The 27253-nt window shown below is 30.6% G+C and overlaps 1 protein-coding gene across 9 annotated transcripts in view; it reads left to right on the top strand.

The window, feature by feature from the left end:
* Nucleotides 1-27253, top strand: part of LOC121120127 (dedicator of cytokinesis protein 3) — a 137761-nt gene that overhangs the window by 64889 nt on the left and 45619 nt on the right. For 7 of the 9 annotated variants that reach the window (XM_040714968.2, XM_071889243.1, XM_040714969.2 and 4 more), the window contains 11 exons: nt 1323-1422; nt 6469-6820; nt 6905-7377; nt 7754-8020; nt 8088-8371; nt 8434-8786; nt 9633-9847; nt 9908-10240; nt 11823-12153; nt 13115-13574; nt 13700-13821. In XM_040714968.2, the coding sequence (XP_040570902.1) occupies nt 1323-1422; nt 6469-6820; nt 6905-7377; nt 7754-8020; nt 8088-8371; nt 8434-8786; nt 9633-9847; nt 9908-10240; nt 11823-12153; nt 13115-13574; nt 13700-13821 (3290 nt within the window). The remainder of the gene's footprint in view (nt 1-1322; nt 1423-6468; nt 6821-6904; nt 7378-7753; nt 8021-8087; nt 8372-8433; nt 8787-9632; nt 9848-9907; nt 10241-11822; nt 12154-13114; nt 13575-13699; nt 13822-27253) is intronic. The other 2 variants (XM_071889246.1, XM_071889244.1) reach the window with 1 other exon arrangement.

Raw genomic sequence — 27253 nt, 5'->3', positions numbered from 1 at the left:
ATCAAACAAAAACCCTGGACATTAGTGTTGGGTTTCTGTCTGGAAATCCTTGAACAGTCTGAGACCGTAAATTATTTTTCTCTATCGGACTAAGTTGGTCGAACAAAAAAGGCCTGTCTGGACCAGTCTCATAGAAAAAATCAGTCTAGATCAGTCCAAAGGAAAAAATCGGTCTAGACCCATTTTACAGATAAATTGTTTATAGCATGACATCATATGTATTTTCCAGTACAATGACGACATACGAAGTTTAAACTGAGAAAATCGGTCCTTAAAGTGAGACCGAAAAATCAGTTGATGATCTGAGACTCAGTCCGTTATGAAAAATCGATCCAAATTGGTCTAAAAAAATTCATTTAAGACCGAACTGAAAAAAAAAAATTCGTTGCTGGACCAAGTAACAGCACTAATGAACACGTTCTCAGTCAGCAATCCGACGGTCTAAAGAGTAAGAAAACGGGTTTCTCTCTGGGAATCCCCGTTTTTCTGGGATTTATCAAGGGCTTTATATCTATAATTTTGCCTACTAATAACAAGATCAAAATTAAAGTCTTTTTTATCACTGTAGAAAATGACTCTCTTTCCGTGATGTTTAAGATTACTGCCTTAGAGACGAGTATTTTTTGCACCTGAATATGTAAAGGTCGTTTTAAAAAACCTTAAGGACTTACTACCATAAATTTTTACGGTTCTTGACACTGTGGAATGGGCAATAACTTTTTTCTTGACCAACTCAGTCATTTTTACTCTTGGACTGGCTTAAAAGGCCTCTCTGGCATCTTTTAGATTTAGTTTATTGATTCGATCAATTCAAGGTTTGTCTTCAATGTTAATTCCAGCTTCTAGTTATTTCCTGATCCTCCAGACCATCTGACCCCTCACTGAGAATATGTTCATAATGTTGGTGTTTGTGGGACCCGTGTGGAGTAAAATGACAAACTTTTCTTTTGGGTTCCATTTCCTACTTACAGAGTATTTAATTTCACCTAAAGAGTTTAATGGACTCCTTAAACCCTGGCGCCAAAATGTTAGAACCGGATGGAACACAAATATACAATACATAAATTAAATTTTGTACACAATTAAAAATTATTTGTACTTTGATCATTTATTTAGTTGAGAGACAAATGGATAAATTAATTAATTACAATCAATGTGAAATGGAAATATTTCAAGTATGAACTAAAAGTGTTTTTATAAAGCTTTATAAGAGAAACTAGTCTTTAAAATCGGAATTGCATGTAAATTAATATTTCATATCTGTTTTATGTTATAATATGTAATATATTGAATGTTAATTATAAACATTTTCTCTCCTGTAGGATGGTATCATGGATATGCTCTAAAAAATCCAACATATACTGGGATATTTCCGGCTACTTATGTTCAAATCAAAAATATTAGTGGAAGTGATACTGAGGGGTATGTTGAATATGGTAAAATTTATCCATAATATTTAAGGCAGTACAAATTAAAGGTGGATTTGGTCTATGCCGAAGCCCGATAGCCCACCTTCCGAACCTTATTTGCCAAGCCCATGGCCCGAATCTTCTAACCCGATATTCATTTATAATATAAAATAAAATATTTCCTTTAAAACTAATCAATGATGTCATTTTCGATTTGACTTAAAATTTACAGAATTATTTTTAGTGTTGAGACTCGGTCCAGCACCGATTTTTTTTCAATTCGGTCTTAGGTGATTTTTTCTATACCAATTTGGGCCTATTTTTCGGTCCAGACCGCAGTCTCAGGCTGTGGACTGATTTTTTTAGTTTACAATTTGTGGACCGATTTTTTTTTTCGGTCTCGATTTTTTCGGTCACATATAATATGGGAAACCAATTTTTTTTTTTTTTCTAAATCAACCGTCATTGATTTTTTCAAAAAAATCTCAAAAGTACACGATATGTTCTACTGTATTTATATAAGAGACAACGGGATCAAAATCAATCCGAACTATCTCTGTTTAGACTTCGTATGACGTCATTGTACTTGAAAAAACATATGATGTCATGTTATAAACAATGTATTTGTAAAATTGGTCTAGAACGATTTTTTTGGGATCAAACTAGAGCGAATTTTTCCTATGGACCGATCTAGACCGAATTTTTATATTAAGACTGGTCCAGACCGAGCTTTTTTGTTGGACCAAACTAATTTGGTCAAAAAAAAAAAAAAAAAATATATATATTACAATATCAGGCCGGTCTAGGATTTCCAGACCGAAACCCAACACTAGTATGTATCTTTGCACATTTTTTTGTAGAAGGAGATTATTAGGTTAAAAAAAAAAAAAAAAGGGAAGATTGAATAAAACAAAGGATGTTTGATGTTTGAACATCCAGCGAGAATAATTTATAGAATTTTACGGTCTTTATTTTTTGTTTTATATGAAGCAAAAGCGTTCCTAATTAATTTTAAATTCTTAATGTCCCGGGCAATAACGGGAAACCCTTCTATCTCCTTTAAAAAGAAGTGTGCAAAACATGCATACTCTTAAAATTGTCCAGTCTTTATTTTTTTAATTTATATGAAGCAGAAAGGTTCATAACCAATTTTAATTTCTTAATGTTCGGGGCAACGCCAGGCAAACTTACTCTAGTAGTACCTAATGTAGTATTTAATTGTTTTCAAAAGATATTATCATTACACTCATATTCTTGAAGAGAGAACAATATGTATAAAATAATCACGTGTGGGTGAAATACGGAAAGTATTACATGGATGATTTGTTGCGGAGTTTTTAGTATAAGTACCTCTCAGACTCGGAGTAGAATTGAGGATCCACGTTGGAGTAATTCCTACCCATATCACTATTAGATATGGAGTGGGGATTTGTGCTTATTTCCTTCATCTCACAGCTGTTCGCAGCTAATTTAATGAAACATCATGGCAGCTTAGCTGCTCTCCTCCCAAACATTCTTTTAAGTATCAGGGTGACCATATTCATTTTCGATTTCTTCATTTTAAAATCCCGAGAAGGAGAATAGCATTTTCATCTATACTTTTAACTCTTCAGCGTTACTCTCCGTCAATTATGATCACACAAACTCGTGGCTAAGAATTACATTTAGTCCTTCCCTCCTCCAGAATGAAGGAATAATCATTATCAGCTTTTTGGAAAATAAAATAAAAACACTGCTCTTGTTGCTAACAACTTCAAAAAAAAAAAAAAAAAACTCCCACCCTAAAAAGTATAAGATTTAAAAGCCAAACTATCAGTTACCGACCATATATTTTTTCCAAATAGAGGTGCACTTCTGTAGTTGTATGAAACGTGGTGCCACATTATATTTAAATTTATATTTGCGGACTTTACAAATAGATGGCGCTTCTTTTATTTTAAATTACCTCATTTGTTGTTAGTACCAACCTTTTAAAAACAGCTGTCAAAATTTCATGACAATTTGTTCTTTAGTTTGTGATTTATTGTGCTAAGCGTCACGCTACATTTTTTTATTTCCAAAACGATCGGCTAAAATTCATTTTATGTCTTAATTTTACACCACTTTTCGATGGGGAAAAATACCCTTCAAGCTAAGCAATGGCTTGAAAAGTGTTCAGGGACTCTGTTCCATAAAAAAAAAAAAAATACAAAATAAAATGAATTAATAATTAAAAAAAAAAAAAAAAATTTGTACGAAAAAGTACGTGTTATTGTTTGTTAAGCACGGGACTTTTTAGCCTATCTGTTAGATGTTCTCTCCTCAAGAATGAAAGAATAATCATAAAGCTTTGGAAAATAACAATAAGCACTGTTAAGGTTTGCCAACAACAACAACCAAACTTGGACGCTAAAAAATGCTTAGGATTTACAATTTTAACTATCAGTTACTGCCCTTTTATTTTTTTTCAAAATAGAGTTGCACTTCTTTAGTGGTATGAAACGATATCTTGAGTGCGGGGTGAAAGGGTTATTAACTGTTTTAGGGGAGAAATGTATTTCTTTACATAAGATAAGATGTTATGTCTGTTTTATTTTAGGTTATATGTACATTATACTATATACATAAATATTAATTACTGAGAGTGGGGTGTACAGCAAACTTATTTGTAATCTGAGAGGGAGCAACACATGGTCATTAGTATATTCACTCTATAAAAAATGTGGTGTTTTCTAATCAGTGATAATGATTAAGATTACATTTCTTATTAGGGGGTCTACAGGATTATATGTATATTTATTTTTTTGGCGGTGGGCCTTGATTTTTTTAAAATAAATTACAACTTTTTGGAAATATATTTCAAATATCCAGAGCTGTTGTTCAGAAGAAACTGAAAGTTTGGGGGAAAAAAAATTCTAAAATTCTGTTTCAAATAAAAAAATTTTGAGAGAAATTTAAAGAAATTTATAGCTATTCACAAAAAATTAAATTTTTTGGAAATAAATTTCAAAAATCCAGAGCTGTTCAGAAAAAAATGAAATATTTTAGAAAAAAAAATATATAAAATTAAATTTCAAATATAAAATTTTTTGAAAAATAATTTCAAATATTAATTTTTGTCTACCTAACTAGTGTTCCTCGATTTTTACTATGAACGATATTATTGAACAAAAAAATCGTCATTCCAGCTTAAGGAAATTAGTTCGTACCATTCTGACTGAAAATTTAGGCATGAGACGAGTCGCTGCACAGCTTATTCCAAAAGAGCTGAATTTTCTGCAAAAACAGTACCGTGAGTAAGTCTCTTCGGACATGCTTGATCGTGCAAATTCCGACCCAACGTTCATGGAACGAATCATAACTAGTGATGAGACGTGGGTCTATGAGTATGACATTAAAAATTGTGGAGCACTAGTGAGGTAAACTGACTTATACGGCTGTTGTAAGCAAACTGGTTTACAGATCGTCCTCAAAATGGCATCATAATGAAAGACAGTTCTGCCAACCTAGAAAAAAATGTTTTTTAAATCCCTTGAGTGCTATATTGAGTTTTATATTAATAATTCCCGGTAAATTTTGCAGAATGTAAACCAGGGTTTTGGAATTTTTTGAAAACTGATTAATTGATGGATATGTCAGGGGTATCTGCAGGATTATATATATTTATTATTAATTTCTTTTTAAGGGTAGGGGTTTTATTCAAAAATTAATTTTTTTGCAAAAAAAAATATCAAAACTAACATTTCAAATATTATATTAACATTCCCATTGTCCATTGAATATCAATCATGGATTGATTAACTCCTTCCTAAAAGTATCTTAAAGCATTTTTTCTCTTTCTAATTTATTTATTGCACGGTTGTCATGATTCTTGTTACAACGATTCTAATAGCGGCTTGACCCATTTTTTAAAACATCTTCATAATAAAATTAATCACTTATCAATACATCAACACTTAATCATTGCAATTCGTGGCAAATTATTGAACTTTTTATCTTTTAAAATTGGCGTAACATGATAAGGAATCATGTTATATGGAGCTGATATTAAGAAGGGTTTTAATTCAGGACTACCATATGTATTGCTCCCCCCTTCTCCTCCCACTCTTTTTTATTGTACAAAAATTTCAACTCTACTTATAATAACTGTCACTGAAATGTTAATATTATTCATAAAAATCTTAAAAATAAATGATAATAATATCCTGCAGACTTAAGTTAGTCTTAGCTTCCGGTCTTTTTGGAGCTCAAAGAAATCTTGTTTTGACTGAAGTCGACAGTTCCCTTAAAATTACTTGAACACTGGCTTGTTTTCAACCCCATATGCACAATACGAAAAAATACGAACGCCGTTCGTATTTTGGGATCGTTCATTTTTCCCCCCGTTCGTTTAAAAAATGAAATGAAAGTGTAAACGATGTTTGTTTTTCTGTTCAATGTTCAATGTCCAAGCATACTTGAAAATAAAAAAAGTGTTAAAAATCGAAACATTTCAGTAATTATCCATCAAATTTCAAGTAGAAACACTCAAAAAGACAGTAAAAAATGATACAGACCCTCCTTTTAAATTAAGAAAAGAGTTAATGTGTTAAAAAAGGAGAAACCATATTTCATATTTATTATAGAAATACTCAAAAACTCGGAAATTGTTACATTTTTCTAACATGTCGACTTCACACAGAACACAAAAATCCGAACTCGATCTAAAATTTTACCTCGAATCCAACACTATTTGATTCCTTTTTATTTGCCGGTCCATTTTGACATACAAATACTGGGCAGTAGTTCGGCATATTCCTTTATCTTAATTAAAAAAGGGGTATTTATTGTTATAAATCTTGGTTGTTTAGTTCTCTCTCAAAATGGGCGACATCATGAACAATCCTGACGTCACGTCAAAACGCTCTCTAGGCTTAATATATATTTCATTATATTTCAAATCGGGTTATACGAATGCTTAGAAAACACATGATTTAAAAATAACGCCTCACATACATTACATCTTATCAAAATTACATATTTTCTAATTTCTTTATGTTATTATGTCTTTATTAAAATGTACATTTAATAATATTTCCAGTTGGGAAGAGGAAAACGATTTTGACGAGGATGAACTTTACTCTGATGATCCAGTCCTTGCAGAAGTTACTTCTGTTCTGCTAGACTGGAGAGATATATGGAGATCTCTATACATCCTCCGCGATGATGAAAAATTCAATGAGATCCAAATAATAATGGAGCAACTCATGGAAATGCGACGCACTCTTATTTCAGGGACACTTACAGCGGAGCAAACGAGGGAAATGAAATTAAAAATATCAGAAAAAATAGATAATGGAAATGATATTCTTGATCTTGATATGACTCCCAGAGAAGATAACGGAGAGCGAGTTGATATTGATAAACATGGTGTCATTTATGTTTTTAACACGGTAAGATTATTTATAATCCAGCTGTTGTTAATATTCTTATATTTTGTCAATATTATTAATATATATATTTTGTTACACTTTTAGCATATAAAATGCGAACAAAAAGCAACAACAAACTCAAGCCTGCCAACAAATCTTGCTGGTTTGAGCCCAAATTTTTCTACAAACTTTGTGAGTCAATCCTCTCAAAATTACAACTTTCACGTTAGTCTTCGTGAGTTTTCCTATGGTTCCTCTATATTTGGATCAGTCAGTGATAACAATAATGGATCCCTTGCGGACAATGTGCAACTCCGATTCTCATTATACTCTGGTCAATTATCCTCTTATATTTCCGAGTTTGTTGTCATGCGTCCTCCAGAATATGGAGCTGAAGAATCCGGAGCAATTTTTTTAGATGTTGGATCTCTAAATAAATGCAGGGATCTCTATTTGGTTATCCAAGTTATCCGAATAGGGCGCATGTTATTGCATGAATACAAAAAGCCTGGATCTACGTCGTATAAGAGGCCCTTTGCAGTTGGGGTGTTTAATATTTCAAAAGTTGCCTCTGCTGGGTAATATTTGTTTATTTTTAATGTCTCATTATTACATATGGACATAATCACAGTGTTTTAAATACCGAAGATTCACCGTAATTTAAAGTACCTAAGCTTTTGAAACTAGTTTCATAATCATAATTTATATTTACTATGGGAGTTCAAAATTTAATAAATAAAAATTTGAGAGTAAATTTAGTGATTCCTCCTATGGCAAAAAAAAAATAAAAAAATAATATGAAATATTAAAGTAACATAAAACTAGTTTCAATAGTTTTGGTATCTTAAATAAAACCTAAACTTTGGTATTTACCATCGTGTAACATGAGTATGAACTAATTATGAAATGTAAGTTTATATCTGTAATCAACCTTTATTTAACCTCTAACTATAGTGTTGATGGAAACGTAATTGAGTTTGAAACGCGTTTACAAGCATGTGAGGATAAGGATTTTCATCATTTGCATGAGCTTATTTTAAAAAAGTCTGGTACTCGTTACAATGCTGTGTCATCAGGTCAAAATAGTAGAGTTGTTGTTGACGTAAGACTCATGGCTGGGGAATTGGATCAATTAAGACGGGATCATCAACTCCTTTTTCATACTACTCCTATTTCGAGAAAACTTGGATTCCCAAATACAATCATGCCTGGGGATGTGAGGTGCAGGAAACCTTTCTTCTAACCGTGTTAACTCATTTCTCATTGTTTAATTTTGTATTCCCCCTAGGAATGACTTGTATTTAACGATAGATAAAGGTACTTTCGAGCGAGGAGGGAAGGCTGCTGCGAGAAATATCGAAGTGACAACCATGATCTTTGATAAGGAAGGGAATCTAATTGAAAACTGTATTCATTCTGCAGCTACTCTCAATGAGGTAGGAGAAACCAAAGTCACGTCCCCTATTCTATATCATACTAATTCTCCTAACTGGTATGATACTGTCAGACTTCAAGTTCCAATTGAGAAATTTTATGGAGCACATATTCGTCTTGAATATCGACATTGCTCTGGTTAGAATTGTGATATTATTTAGTTAGCCAAACATTACTTTTTATTTTTTATATCTTTATAGCCAAAGACCGGAGTGAAAAGAGGTTTTTGGGATTTTCTTTTGTTAATCTTATGGATATAGATCAAACAACTATCAAAGATGGAAATCATACTCTCTGTGTTTACAAATTCGATGATACTTCGAAATCAAATAATGTTAGCATATTTTTACCCTCTGCCTCAAGCTTAAAGGGAGTTTCAACTCAGGAGCAAGCTTTAATCAAGCAAGGTTTTGTGAAAAGTACAAAAGAAAATGTATACATTACAACAAAACTTTGTTCCACCAAACTAACGCAAAATATTCATCTTATGTCTCTACTGAAATGGAAAACTAATCCAGATATAACTGATACTTTGAACAAAGTCATGAAATTAGTAAGATCATTTATATTTATAGCTCATATATGTACCTATAACTAGAGGTTCTGTTTCCTCGAGATATATCGGGGTTTTACATATAGAACAATTTCCCGAGAAATGTCGTATTTAATTATTTTATAATATATGGTTGCATTATGTAATTGGTCCAATGAAAAGTTGAATTCACATTGAAGATTCATTTGGCGATAAAGTTTTTAACAATTTATACAACAGCATAAATGATGCTCTACGCAAAACACTTTTAACAAATCAATACGAACAATAATTAATTATAATGTATGGAAAAAAATAATTAATTTTGGACCTTTGACAAAAAATCAAAGCTGTAAAATAAAGTGACGAAATGCGTCAATCAGATAGAAAATATTTCCTTCTCTAGGAGAAAATTCCCTTTCCCGGAAGATGTCACTTTTAGGATACCAGAAATGACGTTGATTTTTCATTTTTCGTTATATGAATTTGTGATTCCCTTCAACAATTTACCTTGCTATTACTCAATTAATAGATTGATTTCATGTTTAGTGATTCTGTTAGTTCTAGAGTAATTCATGACAGTCGTTTCAGCGTCTCCTATTGGTCAAAAAGTATAGTCCTAGCCTAGTTTGGTGACAAATTGACTATATGGTCATCGTTTCACCACTTAGTTTATAGTTTTGGGATAAGACTCGCATAAAATTTATTTTTTCTTCTAAAATATTCTTAAACTTCTAAGTGTTTATTATTTAATATATAAAGAGCGAATTATCTGCAATCTTGATAAAGGACAATTTTCGAGGAAATGAGAAACTCTAGTACTCTAGTATTGGTCTTGATATTAATAGATATTTTTATAAACTTCAGGGCGGAGAAGAAATAGTTAAATTTCTACAAGATGTACTCGACGCGTTATTTGCCATGTTTAGTACCGAAGATGGAAACTCTACGTCCCACTCGGGTCTTGTTTTCCATGTTATAGTTTCTATTATAAGCTATTTGGAAGATCCAAAATTCGAGCATTTTCGTCCGGTAATGGATAATTATATAGCCGAGCACTTTGCATCCTCTTTGGTCTATAAGTAAATAAGACATTATTTGAGTAATTTAATAATATACACATAATTTTTATTATTTTTCAGGGGTCTTTTGAGCTGTGTTCGACATTGTGCGGATTTAGTGATGTCAACTGATAAACAAGAGCCAATTCAAAAGTGTTTTAAAGCACTAGAATATATTTCCAAATTTGTGGTTCAATCTCGAATACTTTTTGCTCGTGCTACAGGTGGTGAAAATGAGGATTCTTTTCGAGTGGATGTGCATTTATTATTTAATTCTTTTAATAATATGATGTCCTCCACATCTCCAACCGTTCTTCCATCACAAGTTATTTTTCTCAAACATATTAGCTCTGTATACGCTCACTTTCTACAAATTTTACCAGTGGTGGATATCGCTCGATTAGTCACTTTGTTGTAAGTCATTTAATCTCTCTTAATTATATTTCAATGAAAAATATTAGATTGGGAAATAGAAAATTAAAATGACTTTTAACAAAAATGGATTAAAATTCAGGTGGAAAAATATCAACTGTATTGGAATTTGTATATAATATTTTACTACTTATGATTCTAATAAAGAACATAGTTGAACCCCAGAACTCGACTCTAATTCGTTCCAAAAGGAGGGTTGAGAAGCGTTACGATGGAGTTACTGCTACTCCATGTAAAAACTGGTTACAAACAAAGTTGTTGTTTTTTTCTTGTAAAACGTGATTACTATTTGTAGTAATTTAAAAATTTATGACCACAATTTGTAAATTCATTCTTCAAGTATGTTAAAGATAAAAAATTCTCATACAAGTGTTAATTACATAAACAAAGGAAGTTTAAATATGAGATTAAATTTGTTTTATGGATATAAAATATCTATCATATTAGTTCATATAAAATTTAATTTGACCCAAATCAGATTTATTATTTGAGAAGCGAATCAAATTGAAGTCTACATTTTGTGATAGGTTGATTTACTTGGTCCTTTTATCTCTGAGGGGACAGACTAGAAATATAAACTGGCTTTGTAATAAACACTTTTAAAAAAAAATTTAATACTCATTACTGTTGATAAACCTAAAAAATATATTCACTGGAAAAGTGCATGAAAAGTAAGAAATGTATGGCTCAGTCAAACTATTTCATTGAATATAAATTAACTTGTGGTAGTATCTGGCATAGTTCGGAGTAATAGGGAGTCCACGAACAGACGAACTTTGTCTTAATTATGGAAGATAACGCCCCATGAAAGCCTCAGTCTCAATCACTGTTTTTTATTAGCATACTCACACGTAGTTAGTCAATACTGATATGTTCTCATCTACAGCTAATCCGAGCAACATACGCTCCATAATACATGCAAAATCATAAATATGTGTATGATACATCATAGAGAAATATATACAGTGCACCTTGCACAATGCTAGATGCAAAACCTTTGCAAGATTTTATTAATATGACTACATTGTTTTTTCTTAGATAAATATATGGATATTAATATGATATACATCAGGAAGCACGAATAAATAGTGCACCTTATGTGCACGCTCAATGCTTCATTCAAGAGATTTCACTAATATGACTACATTGTTATTTCTTAGATCAAAAAAGCAGATCTTAGATCTGCTTTTCATTATAGCATACATTGATGTATGCAGATAAACGTGGCTTTATTAATATAAATAAATAGGCATTGGGCATGTGTAATTAGTTATTTTTTCTTCCCTTTCTTAGTTAGCGACTCAAGTAGATCCTTAATGACTTTGTTATGTTCGACTGGACTCGATAATTATATATCTTTCACTTAGACTTGTGAATAAGATCATAAACACATTTTTAAAAGAATTGGGGTTTACATAGACCCCAGGACAGTAATCTTTTGGATATGGAATTAGAATTTAAAAAAGTGTTATTAATTTTAAGCAAATTATAAAATTATGCATAATTGGTTATAATGATAGTTATTGATCTATTTATATTTATTTTCCCTGTTTGTCTTCCTTAGATTTGATACAATACCCAAATATATTCCTTCCGATCTCCTTCGTGCCAAATTAATTGCAATACGAAGCGCAGTTAATAGTCCAGTTTTTCAGGATCCTGAATCTCGAAGTTTATTGTTATCAACATCCTTAATTCATGTTAAACAACACTTGCTTGAAAAAGAAGAACTTCGCCTCTGTTCGGATATCTTGGGGGACATTGTCACATTCCTCCACATACGCAATAACAACCCAATTATTACTAAAGACATTGAAAAAACGTCCAACTCTATTCTGGAACCACTCATGCGAACTATTTTACAAATGGATCGTGTTGTAGTTTCTAATATTGTGGTATGAAATATATTACTTTTTTTTTACTAAGTATATGAAATAAAAATTCCATCGATTTTTGAGGCTAATGTCCATAAGAATATATTGTGATCTAAGTATAGTATTTAGTTGGTGCAAAAAGTCAATGCCCTCTATTCACCGACGGAAAATTTACTTTAATCACATCAACATCCAAAAATTTCACCGTAAGGAGGACCCATATTTGGAAAGTGGATTTTATAGCAATTGTGTTGTGATTTAGGATTTTATTTATTATTTAGTAAAGAAATATATTAATTATCATTGATAACTTACAAAAATAAAAAAATCTTTTGGGGGATTTGATTGTTTTAAAACATCATCAATGAAAAAAATCGAATTTATAAAGATATTAAAACAGATCTCATTAAAACTATTTTTAATAATTCCTAATGAATATTGTTAAAATGAAATTTAAATAAAATATTCCTAAATATTGTCAACAATCTTATCTATCAATTGAGGATCTGTTATATTATTTGAATTTCATTCCTTTCAAGTAAGTTACCTCTTTTATAATGAGAATTGGTATAGATAATTAATTTTTTTATACAAAAGTATATATCAAAAAGGCTCTGAATCACAGTCAATTTGTTTAAAATCATTTTTAAATATTAGTTTTCCGCCTAAAAAGTGAGGTCATCACTTTTTTAGAACTAATTAATTTAAAAAATATGTTTTCTTTATCTCTGGGGCTATTACTTTTCCTGTAATTAGCTTCCCACACTTTTAAAAAAGGTTGTGCAGAGCTTTTGTTATGGGTTATGGTGATATTTCCGAGTGAGAACTTCCTGTAATTTGTATTGGCTCTTTGAAATATTTTTTATTTGGCTTTTGAACAAATAAAACTGAACTAATTTTTATTAAAAAGGTGTTCTTATTTTACTTGATAATACTTATAAGTTTAGGTTTTAAGACTAAATTAAATATATTGCAATTTTAGGCAAGCCTCGTCAGTTGTCTAGCTGGTGTCATTCAACTTATGTCAAGTAACCATTTCATCAAACTATGGGAGCAAATTGTATCTCGAAAGCAAATAAAGGAATTTCTTCTCCAGTCTTTCCTGCTCTTTCAAGAACTCATAAAAGTAGAACCATTTCCTCACGAATGGTTTACAATGCGTTTTCTAGTCTCCAGTATCATTCTAAAAACTATTCAAGAGTTTGCAAATCCTCTTATTCTCTACTTTCAAGAAGATGAGTATTTTGATAGTCAGTTATGGACAAATTACTTCACTTTGGGTGTGAGTTTTATAAAGCAGTCAAGTCTTCAATTGGAGAATCACTCTGAATCCAAAAAGAAAAAGATACTGAAGCGATATGGTGATATGAGAAAGTCCATGTCCCTTCAAGTCCTATCGCTATGGGAACATTTAGGTGGAATGAAGGTTCATTTTATTCCCGGTAATGACTTATGCTGATATATTTAATGATGAGTAAAATATATCTTATAAAGCCAACTAAATTAATTTTACAGTATTTTATGGTCTATAAAATGATATTTATTGCTATTTTTTTTTTTTTTGTAGGAATGGTTGGACCATTCTTGGAAATGACTTTGATTTCTGAGCCTGAAATTCGAAGATCTACTCTTCCTCTTTTTTATGATTTGTTAGAATGTGAATATCATATCAAAACTAATTTTCGACAGGTAATATATATTTTTCCTATGTTTTCTAATAGGACATCGCATTAATGAATTTACTAATGATCTAATAATAGTTCTAAGACACCGTCCCTTAATATTATTCTTAAAAAAATTTTTATGTCGTGGCATTATCTCACAGTTATTTACTGTATCTTTGTTTCCACACTTTATACTAGCTAAAAAGGGATCTGTGTTAAGAAAAAACTAAGTAAAGTGATTAGAAAAGGAAAAACGGTTGTTGCGTGTGCTCTTTCTTCTTTTTTGCTCATTATTTAATAGGTCATCGTGGTGTTAACTTCTCCCTCTGAAGTAAGTATTCTCGCCTATCTTTGGTGTAAATTGTTTTAAAAATGCATAATAAAATAAATATATATGAATTTAAATATACGTAATTATAATATTTTCCCTGCACTAATGCTATTTTAAATGAAGAAGAGTCTTCTCGTAATTGCAGTAATTAATTTTCTCCCCCAAAAAAAAAAAAAAAATAATATTAATAATAATGGTATAACATGCAGGTGTTAGTAACAAGGGTCTATCATATGTCTCACTCCCACCTACTCCTCGCACTCTTACACAAATCCCATCCCTGGTCATAGGTGGGATTCATTGCTGGAGATTGCAGAATTTAATTAGACTACAGCCTTGTTATGTCGAATCGTTAATTTAAATCTCTGAGTCGTCTCTATATATTTATTTCTCTATTGGCTCTGACGATAAAGGAAAAATGGGGAATCAAGATTCACATTTATTTTTCAACCATTATAGACTTGAATTGATTCAGATTCAAGAATCAAGTCACGTTTTCTGACTTTAGTACGTAGTAAGCCTCACGAGTAAATTAACATTCTATATACAATACTTATACTTGATAGAAAAAAGCTATCTTTATTAGTGGAGATGGGAAAATGGTCGAAATCTGTTCAAGCTCACAATTTAAAAAAAGTATATATATTATGGATACGGACTCTTGACTAAAACACTTTTATTGAATAACATTTTTGCCGAACAGACATTTGGGAAATTTGCCCAAAAACTAATATTTATATGTATATAGTATATAATTGTATATTTTAATTCAATTTAAAATGTTAGTCTTATAAATAGGTATTGTTCATATACTAAATATGTCATATTATAATTTGACATGATGGATTATTCATTTTGGAAAATACTAATGGATAGACGAACAAGTATAATAGCAGGCAAGAGCAGTGATCTACCCATAAAATTGCCTACTCTTGCCTGATATTATGCTTATTTGTCAATCCATGGCTATATATACTACTTTGTCGTGTACATATAATGATTATTAATAAAAATAATTAATAAAATTATGTTTTTCTCCAAAATAACACTTATTAATTTACTTACATGACATATATACTAAATAGTATTCGAACAATGCCTATTTATTATACTATCGTTTGAAATTCATTTATTAAGATAATACAATCACATATATCGATATATTAAATATGATTTTCGGCCAAATGTGTCAAATGGTGGCTCGGGGAAATGTCCTTCAACAAAAAAAAAAAAAAAATCGTCCGATTGTCTTAGAACCAATGCTGTGATAACCCACACGATTTTATTTATTATTCCTTATTCTTAAAAGTACAATAAACGAAGTTACCAAAACATAGAACAGAATAAATTACTAGTACCAACAGTTATTTTTCTTTCTTTCCTTAAACTCTACTCTATCTCAACATTTCCTGCTATCCTAGTATCGTGTATATTGTATACTAGGGATGGGTCCGGGTAATATCCGTAGCTATGGACTCGCACCCGGAACATCAATGTAAAAAATACTGTCATCATTATAATTAACATTTTAGTAATTAATAAAATTAATAAAAGTGTACGAGGAGAAGGCGGGAACGAGGCATATGGCACTACTGAATTAAGAAGCTGGTTAATATCGGCTATTTGTTATGTGATTTTTTTTTCTTTTTGGCGGGGGAGAGAAAATGTATTTCTGCTATACAGATGATAGATACCCTTTAACATTTAAAATAGAATTAATGTACGGGAAAATGTTGTAAATTATATTTAAAGATATTTTTATTTTTTCTTGTATATTCGTCAACTTTACTCATCAGTAAGGGGGCTGAGAACCAAATCAAAAATGAGGAGCTGGAAGCAGTTTCATGAAAAGGACGTAATATATTGATATCACATTATCACGCAACCTTACAGTATTATGGTAATTCAAAAAAGTTGTTTGCCAATGACCCCTTGTCCACCTTTACTGGAGTCTCGTCACTATTTAGTTGTATCAGTCCTTTATTCTGTTCTTCTGAAGGTTCTTTGTAATTAAGGCTATAGGTATATGTAGCTACAAATTACACGTGGTTATTAAAATACCCGGATAAATATTTTTTTTTGTACAACAGTACAACTATATTTCAACATAATTACAACATCTATTCAATACAAACTTCAATCATATTAAACACAGACGTTAACATACTGGGAGACAGTGGGGTTCTCGTACTTCTTAATTTAAATAAAATATGCTGTACTTTGGTTACAATAAAATTTATTTTATCCGACCCAAGACCAATATAAATAAAACAGCAATCTTTTGGTCTTAAAATCAAGTTGAATTTTGAAAAAATGTCCCGGGTTAAGTGGTCTCATATGGTATTAATTGCTTTACATTCAAATAAAAAATGGCTGGACGTCTCTATATTGTTTTCACAGAAGAAGCAGCAGATCCTTCCTTCGATTGACCTTCCTTGAGTACTACCAAAAGGGAGAGTGCTCGTAATTATTCGATATTTTAATCAATATAAGGAAAAATCAAACATTACATTTCGGAGGGCCCTCAACACATCTATTGGATTTTATTCTAATTGTAGTAGTTCGATCTTTCTCTCAATCAATCGTAAGAAGTATTTCTTATCGTTTTTTGCCATCAGTAGTTCTCGAATTGTTTTGTTCTTCGTTCTTTTTACGTAATTAAAAAAAATATATATTTCTCGGGCCAAATATCCTCTGACTAAAATATATTTTAGTCAAAATTTCCCTCTTTTTCCAATTCTTCACCAAACGTAAAAAAACTGTTTTTATTTAATAAAAAACTTCTCCCATAAAGGCAAGTCTCCTTCTAATTGATGAATTCGTCATGTAGTCTAGTCTTGGATTCCCATCCACAGGTTCTGGCCATTTCATAGTTGATAAAACTTTCTTTTAAATTTTAGAATTAATTCCATTGTTTTCCGACCAAAACATACCCATATCCTTTATGATTTGGAACAACTTAATTGGACCTTTGCCTTTCATTATCTCTAAGTCTTGCCCAGTCTTCTCTTCCTCTTTTATCTTCAGTAACTCTGACCAAACAGAGCCCTCCTCAAAAATTCGTCAAATCCAAGGGAATATTTATCACGCCCCATTTCTATTGTTCTTCGAGATAAGCAATTGTTAAGTAGATATTTCATTTAGGTATGACCCCTTTTTTTTACAAAAACTTTGCTTTTTTAACAAATATAGGGGTGAAAAAAACATGTTATGTTTTTTTTTCCCCTAGAGATTATATGTTTTTACAGAAAGGTATGCATATACTTTTGAAGTGGATAAATTTTACTTAATAAACCTACAATATACAAAATACTTTGTTTATTGTTCTCATATGCATCAAAAAATAGATTTAAAATATTCATAGGATTGATTTAATAATATGTTGAAAATTTAATCAAAATCTGATATCATGAATCAACTTAGCCCTAGTGCTGATTGAATAAAATATTTGTATGTATGAGGGTAACAATGGTATCATTGTAAGAACTTGTTCATTTTGAAAAATCCAAACCAGCTAACACATATGTATCGAGATATTGGAATGCACGCAGATTGAACTCTGCTACCCTCGTATTTGCCAAAAGTGATTATAAAATAAAATTGTATATATTCTAGATCGCTTTTTAGACTAGGGCATTCCATGCATTTACACAATATTCAGTATTGATTTATTGATTACTCGATGGACCTTGATAATTAATTTATTCTCCCAAAAAATCACATAACACTAATAAATATGTCAATCCTAATGGTAATGACCCTACAAAGATTTTAAGAAAATGAGTAAAATTACAAAAAAATGTATACTTTTAGTCATAAAATACGCAAATAACTCGTTACTTAATGGATCTAAAACTTTTTCAAAGCGTCACCTCAGTAATAAAACAAAATAAACAGCATTTTGTTATGAACTGCTAATTTTTCAGCTTATTTTCACCTAATTAGTGTATAAGTGGTTGAATTCGAATTAGCTCTTGCTAAGCAACAATTTCCCAGAATGATCTATTTTGATTAAGCTAATTTTGTCTGTCGAAGCCTCATTTTTTAGTGGGCGCTTAATATCTTAGAACGGCGTAACTACTTGATTTAAGAAATAAAAATGTAGCCCATAATATTGGCTACTTTTAAGTGAATAAGTTTCATGAAATTTATTTAATTAATTCCATATTTTTTGAGGCAATATATGATTTAAAAATATTAATGAAAAAATCACCTAAATTAAAGTTCCTTTAACTCTAAGGGAAATAAAAAAAGGAATAACATTGTATATAGTTTCATTCAATACAGTTAGTATCATAGTTTCAGGGACTTTAAGGATTTTTTCCTATTTAAATTGGGTTACCTAAAAATCACTTTTTCGAACGTGGTGTCAAACGGGCTCATAGTTATAAATATAATTAAACCAATTTATTCATGCTAAAAACTTGAGAATAGTTCTTCTTTCAAATATGGACTTCTAATGGCTTTTCAACATAAAAACAATATTGAATCAAAATCAAGAAAAGGAGATCATCTAATTAATTTTTTTACTTCATATATTCATATATGCCAATATTTTACGGGCATATTTGAGTCTATTAAAGCCTTTGAACTCAAATTTGTTGGATGAGTTTAGATACCCAAGAATTTATCTATAGTTTACAACCTTTATTTGATTAAAGATACTTTTATTGGCCCCGAAATGGCTTTTCAAATTAATTAAACCATTTATCATTGTTTTATTGAGAGGATCAATTTTGGTTACTTTCAGAGCAATTTGAGACACATCAAAAGTCTTCAAAAGAATAGCTTGTCCTTGACTACAAATATGATACAGACTCCATTTTGAGAAAAATCATTCCAGCTTGCTTCTCTGTTGACGGGTCATAGCGGGCGGGAGGGGTTTTGAAATTACGTACAGTGGCTATATTAAAGTACGTTCATTATATGTAACAAATGCAAACATGGGGAAGGTGAGAGAGGGGAAGGCTGGAGTACATACTTTGTACATGACCCTTAATGCTAACAAGCAAACAAGTTGACCTCTTTTCTTGTTTGAAGTCTCTAAACGCAAAAAACCCATTTGATCCCACTTTGTCCTTCATAAAGGTATAATGTACCTATATTATTGTTTGATAACTTTAAAAATACAAAATGGAACAAAAGTCATTGGTGATGCATATTTTTTAAATAGATCATTTTTTTAATTATGCAGTGAATATTTTTCTATAATATAAGCTATGGTATTACTCATAACGATGTATTATGAATAAGTTATAAGGGTCTAAAGAAGAGTGTCATTTTTCCGTCTAAAAATGGAAATATATCAAGTTCAGAACAAGATACAGAATAAATAATAAAACTTTTTAATCACAAAAAGCACTTATACATTAGTTTCATTAATAAAACTTTTAATTTGGGGATTGTTTTAAGGGTAAAAATGTCTCTGAACGATAATAGTCTCGAATTACTATAATCCCTGATATTACAGAATTCAGATGACTGAGAGAAAAATTGCGAACAGTTTTAGATTCTGCGCTTAAAAATAAATTTATTTTTTGGCTTGAATTCATTTTTACTAAATGAGTGTTCTCCTGTGTTATTAATTAATTAATTATTGGTATTTTTGTGAATGCATTTATTTTTATAATAAATGTAAGGTTATCTACTTGTTTCCCCTTGACAGCTTTCCAATCTTTCTCTATTTTTTCTCCTTTCTCTCCCCCTTATCTATTTTCCCTATACCTTGTCCAGCATGTAAATTGTATACACGTATATTGTATATATTACATATGATATAAAAGCAAAGCTATTTTAATATGTATGTAGACGAAATGAGGTCGTCGTGGGCTCATAAAACATTATGATTATATGATTTCAGCTTGAATATTATATGAGGAGGAGAGGGTAATACCTCATTTGAAGGTATAACATAAGCACGCAATCACAGAACGGAGATCGGATAGGGATTTTTGGTTAGAAATAATGAACAATAGATCTCTTGTTTTCCCAGCTTGAGAAGAGAGATTTTTTAGAGCAGAAAATCTATTGTTCTAGGCATTAAAAATAATGTTTACATATATATATAGGGTAAATAATCGTATGTATTGCTGGATTTCGGTCCTAAACCGATTTGAGACCGATATCATGGTTGTAAGAACAAACTATTTCGGGACAGGTCTTGTAGTAAAATTCAATTTATACGAAAAATTTGTTTTGGTCAATCCTACAGAGGAAGAAAAGGAAAGTGTCTTTTGTATGATCGTTTTGTAGAAGACAAATTTTATGTTATTTTTTCCATCCACGATTTTAATTTCGGTTCACAGATCAGATTGCAGACTGCATTCAAATATTGGCTCCAACTACTATAGAAAAAAATAACTTAACACCAAACTAAATAAGAAAATCGGTCTGGAACCGAGTTTATACACCAGTGAATAATTGAATTGGGCATTTCTAGTATTTAACCATACTTAGCAATGTTATAGGCCTAGTTAGGTTGTACTCAAGCAAACTTTGCTGGCGTTGGAGTTGATAAATACTGAGGAAAGCAATTGATTTTGTAGGTCAAATTTGGAGATAATGGAATGGAGAAGGAATTTTTAAAAAGCCAATGAAACGAACTAGCTCAGTGGACAACGAACAAGGGAGTAATTATTCTCTAGAACTAAATGTGCGGAGGTTTGCGCCCCGGTCGTTCCTAGAGAAGGAAATATATTTTATGTAGGTATATAGACTTCAAAGAAGATTCTAGAGTAAATTTAATACTTTATGTTAACTTACACCTAATCAGTGCGACTCCATCTGACCAATTAAAGGAACATTTAAAAAAATGTCGCTAATATTACTCCCAACAAACCTCCTTTCTTGAAAAATGTGAAATTAGCCACCAATTTATTCAATTCGTCTCTTGTTTATTTAGGCATGTTGGTCAGATTTATTCTAGTCTATATATAGTCAAGAAGAGGAATATTTTGCTTGTTTGAGTTTATTCAATGTAAACTGAAAAAAAAAAAAATCCTCTTCGTTCTGAGAAAAAATCTATACATTTCGTCTCATCTTGTATGAAAAAATTAACACTGATACGCATTATCCGTTATTTCCTTTTTTCAGACTACCTCCAGACGTGAGACGTTGATGTATTATACTAATTAAACTTATTATATTAGTTGCCACTTGAAAACACGTCAATGTGGGTAATGTAAATTAAAAAGTTAGGAACCGCTGTCTTTTTGGCCACTATCTCTTGATTTATTATAATCTCTGAGTTTTAATTGATAGATTGATAAAATAATTAATTAATATTTCCGTCACCCAACAATACATAATAATTAATCAAACTTTTTTTGTAATGATACATAATGTATATTTGCAAAAGATATACCTTGTAACTACGTAATTATCAGATATTTTTACCAATTGACTTGTATAAAAAACAACTTTTATTAGGAGTAAAGGGTAATAAAATGCAGTATAAATCGGTAAAAGAAAATACCAACTGAAAAACAAATCAAATAGTGTTGTGTCGAACGGAATTGACTCGAGTTGATAAGTTAGTTGAGGAAAAAAATATAAGGAAAAAATAACCAGTTACGCATCCCTATTGCCTATTTAATGCCTTTAATATTATGTCGCATTAATCTTTATTTGTAGTGAGGGTAGTATTTAATTACGTCTTTATTCCCACTATTTTTAATTACGATGTTTCATTACGCAACCAAACGATACTTGAAACAAAAAATAAACAAGATTTGTTTTTATTCCACGTCTCTAAGTGTAAAAATGTCGGGTAAACATCAAAAAGGAAACGCGTGTGCTATCGTTTTCGAGCTTGTGTCGGTGCCGAGAAGGCTACAAAGATCAATAGCATATCCATCCTGACTGCTTCAACAAGTCAATTACTGCACCATACAGACAAGAATAACCAGAAATTATGCACAACAATACGGATCACTTCTGGCCTGCCTCCATGTAATCATCTTACAACCCTGAGGTCTAAACCCTGGACTTAGGAGTTTATGGTATCTTGGAAAAGAATGTAAGCCGCACCTCTCATTCAAATTTGGATTCGCTCCGAGTTGCCATTATGACAGCGTGGTGCGCTATGGACGCGGACTGCATCGTCAAGAGCTGCCAATCTATTTGCCAGCGTGTGTAGGCTGTTATGGCTTATGAAAGAAGAGATATTGAATAACATATATAACTAAATATAGGATTTAAACATATCACAAATTGGATTTAAGTTGTTTTTTCTTGATTAAATAAAAATCACGCTAAAACACTCATGAGCCAATATTTTTTAGTAACTTTCAAATTGTAGAATTCGTTACAAAACCAAGGTATACCTATGCCTATAGTCTGGCTATTCAGAGGTTTAGAAGAACCTCATTATAAACTGTGATTGATTAGTAAATCATAAAGAGACAGTGCCACAAAACTCAAAATATATGATGAGTTTTGCCTATAGAGAAATACATTTATAGAGATGACAGGTAGTATATCATTTATCAAGTTATTTTTATGGCAGTTTGGCATTGTGAGGCAGACGTCTTTATTATTATAAAGCTTGGATTGAAGAATGTAGCTGCTATAAAAAGAGATTGGGGATGGATGTCCTTGGTTTGAAGAACAAGTTAGTGCTATTCAACGTGAACTAATGTCAGGAAAAAATGCAGAAAAAGAGGAGTAAAATTAACAAAGTGGAAAAAGTAGCACAATTATTTTCAGCTGATATACTACCTATCACCAATACAATATATAATAACTAATAAGATAAAAGAAAAATAAACAAACATGAGTTTCTAACAATTTCTAATCACTTATCCGTTATCAAATATCATTTTTAAATGCTAAGCTTGACAATGTTTACATTAATGAAACAATAAACCTACTATATATATACATCATTAAAAAGTGAATGATTCAAGTTTTCAGAAATTGTAGGTTTGGTTTTAGTATATGAAGAAGACCGATAATATTGCACAATTCTAATAACTACATTAAATGTGATTATTCATCCATTCACACAATAAATATGTAACTTTAAAAGACCGTAATCAAAGGAAATTAATAACAAATGTAATTTTCAACCAAGTTAGAACAAATAAAATCTAATATAAGCTGCTAAAGAGGTTCTACATTATGATAAAAATTACATCTATTAATTTGTGATAAAATATATATTTATTTATATGGTGAATTGGTTCTCTTTCCGACTATAAAATTTCAATGGAATAAAATAAGAGACTCAATGTTGCATATAGAAATATGATATAGTAAAATACGTTTACTTAGGATTATCAGAACATGAATATGATACTTAAGATATTAACTTAATGTTTTAACCTATCAAACATAACACAGGAAAACAATTGAGTAAATGGAGAGATAAATTTTGAATTTATATGTGCTTTTTATATGCTTTGAGATCTTCATTAATTTAATCCATGTTTTCCAAGAAGTAGGACGAAAAAAACAAAAAAAGATCTGAGATACTTAATCATCAACAATAGATGTTCGAATAACGATATCTACGGGGATGATGACATGATAAAAAAAATCCGGAGAAAAAAACTATGCTTAGCCTTATAAGAGAGTAGAATCTGTGGAATGGAGTGGAAATCTGTCCATCCTTTTACAATGAATATCCTTAGGGGTTGCTCATTCAAATCCACAAAAATGGACTAATACCGCCCATGATCAAAAGAATTTAAAAAAAAATCGTATTACTCAATAATTGAAAAATTTGAATAACAAAATACAAATAATTGAAAAATACATAAAAAAATTCGTTGAATATATATAAATCACTAATTAGGGTTCTCACAACTTGGCTTGATATCCATTGGAAGTGTTAAAACACAGTCTTAGATATACAACTCTGAGGATTTGATGCCATTGAGTGACCACGTAATGTAGCCTGTTTGATATTCTTTGAGTAGGAAATAAGGTTCATAAAGGGACAAAGAATTATTGTGCTCTTTTCATGAGCACACTCACACTTGGTTACTCAATACTCAGATCTTCTCTCCTCAATAATGAAAGAAGAATAATTACAGGTTGATAATATTTTTGTAATATGATTTGATGAGCACTTTAGTCTCTAGAAACTAAAGTACTCGATACATATGTATATACTACTTTTTTACCTTGTAATTTAACACGTACACTCGATTTGATTGTTAATTCCTATATCAAGTATCTACCAAGATTAAAGGAAATACAAGGTTAGACCATAATGTAATCGGGCTTGCTAGAATTTTCAACCATGATGTATTGTAAGACGGTGTAAATAAAAGAGGGAGGGTTTATGATTATGGATCCAGGTCCACAACTAAGCTTGTCAAGCACCAATAATATGATAACTATAATATTTCTTAATCCAGGGGTTTGTAAACTTCACAATGCCAAGGCCCCTCTACACAAATATTTATTTAGCTGAAGCCCCTTATATATGAAACATGTGTATTATGTATTTGTTAACTGAAAGCAATCCTAAATTCTGCATCATCCTGTGCCCCCTCCTAGCCTCCCCTTATGGCCCCCACATTAAAAAAACATTGTCTCAAGCAATCTTAGTTTTCAAGGTCCCTGTAGGAACTTGGAGCACTACTACGTATTAGGTAGCTACAACTCTGTTCGTATCTAATATCATTTTCTGGGCCCGAATTTTCTTGTAATGCCCCTTGTTTTAAGAGTCTGTTACAGATAGACAGTATAAAAAAGAACCGAGACCGGGATCGATAGAACCGCTCAACCTGAACTGTGTACAACCTTACTCATGATTGTTCTGAAAGCAAGAGCGCACTAAAGACTTCTTGAAATGTATCCTGAAAAGGAAATTTTGCCTCCTAGCTCGCCAGATCCGAACACCTTGGATGTGTAGGGTGTCTTGGAGAGAGTCCAATAAATGTACACATAAAATTGTTGAATTCTTGTAGACTTGTATTCTCAAGGAATTGGGCAATATGGACAAGGAGATCCTCATCAAGGCCTGTACAGGTTCAAGGGATTATGAGCCTAATATTTTTAAACAAACAACGAAATAAACTACGCTCCTACTTTTTTTTTTTTGAAATAATTTAATTTTTGAGAATAGCTATGGATTTTAGAAATTTTTAAAAAAAAATTAATTTTTTGTAAACAGCTCTGGATATTAGAATTTTTTTCCCAAAAAATTGAATTTTTTGAGAATAGCATTGGATTTTTAAATTTTTTTTAGAATTTTTTTCCTCCAAAAATTTAATATTAGAAACTTTTTTCCCAAAATTTAATATTAAAAATGTTTTTCCTAAACATTTAATTTCAAATTTTTTTCAAAAAAAAAAAAGTCTAAAAACCAAGGGTTCCCCCCCCCCCCCAAAAAAAAAAAATATTTATATACATATATAATCCTTGGGAGGCCTTACAACTACAAAAAATATAGACGCCTGTAAGGTCATCTTTTTTACAAATCTACTCATGCTATTATCCATTTATAGCCGCAAGATGGTGCAAATATATTTAGTTTAGTTAGCAAACAATATAGTTAACAATACTCATACCATTACAGGAGATAAACAAAGTAACAAAAAAATGCATAGCCACAAGAAGATACATATATTCTGAGTCTAATAAACATACAACCAAATAAACATTGTTCATAGTACCCAAATAGGGCATGAACAAACTCATTTAACTTTCAAAGTCGCAAAATGGTGCATATATTTTGAGTATAGCTAACTACAGAGAAAGTGTAAATAAAGCTCTATTAATTAAGAACCTCATGAATGTAACTCTCTGCAAATATTTTCCGCTTCTTAAAACATACCATGTAATTTTTTGAGGGGGAGGAGAGGCGACTATCAAAAAAAAGATTCTTCAAAAATGTATTCTTAATTAATAATTTTATCATCAATTAATTTTGTTTGTATCTAAATATATATAAGTCTTTATCAAGTTTGTGTGTTGAATACATGCATATATATATATATAATATTTATTTATAAACCTGTTCATTTGATGGCGATTTAAAAAAATATATTACTGTATTCTTTTAGAGAAATAAAAAGACCAACCATAAACATTAGACTGTCCTGTTTTGGGCTAATATTCCCCTGTGCACTCTACACAAATAATTTTTCTTGCTGGGTACAGTAAAAAAAATAACTTTGGCTAAATTCAAGGCCTCTCAGGTCATGCTTTACGTGGTACATGCCATTTTAATTTTTAAAAATGGGATTTGTGTCGAAATGGATCATTTATATGCCTTTTTTTACCACCGTACCAAATGTGATTTGTATATAGTGCACACCCTAAAATGTCCGGTTAAATTGTTTCATATTTGGTAATAAAAATATTAAAAAATCAGGTGTATCTGTTTTTTATTCTTTATTTATAAATAATTAAGCTTCGTTTTTCAAAAGTTGGACCAAAATCTGAGGAAAAATGAGATAAAAAATAATAGTTTTATTTGGTTTTTCGAATATTCTAGAGGAAAAAAATCGAAAAATTTATATTTTAGGAAAAAACATTCAGAATTTAAATTAAAAATATTGAGAGAAAGTTAAATTATTTTGTAAAAAAAAATTTAAAATCCACAACTATTCACAAAAAATTATTTGCTTTTGCAAAAAAAAAAAAAAAAAAAATAACAGCTATTCAGAAAATAATTTCCAAATGTTAAATTTTTGCAAAAAAATTGAAAAATTCAATTGTTTGGAATTTTTTTTTACAAGAATCAATTGTTATTTTCAAAAAATAGAATTATTAAAAAAAAAAAAATTCAAAAATCCACAGCTGTTCACTAAAATATTTTGAAAAAAAAAATCAAATCAACTTTTTGTAGAAAAATTTGAAAAATTAAATGAAATATTTTAGATATAAATATCTAAAATATTTCATTTTGGATTCCATTTTAAAAAAATAATTAAAATGACTTGGATTATTTTTGAAAAAAAATTAATATATTAAATTCTTTGAAAAACATCAACTTTGTGAAAGTGGATTTTTTGATTGTCCTCCAACTAAAAGGTCTTCGAGTAGGGGGGGGGGCATATTGAGCTGAAAACGGGACAGTCTAATAACCATTTGTAGATATAGTTTTAGTATGTTTTTTTTGTCTTTTTTTGGAACCCTTTTATTTATTAAGTGCAGTGTAACTACAAAA

This window comes from Lepeophtheirus salmonis, chromosome 6, assembly GCF_016086655.4.
Source record: "Lepeophtheirus salmonis chromosome 6, UVic_Lsal_1.4, whole genome shotgun sequence".
In the NCBI taxonomy this organism is placed as follows: domain Eukaryota; kingdom Metazoa; phylum Arthropoda; class Copepoda; order Siphonostomatoida; family Caligidae; genus Lepeophtheirus; species Lepeophtheirus salmonis.
Note: the sequence above shows the minus strand (reverse complement) of the source record. Positions and strands in the feature narration are given on the sequence as shown.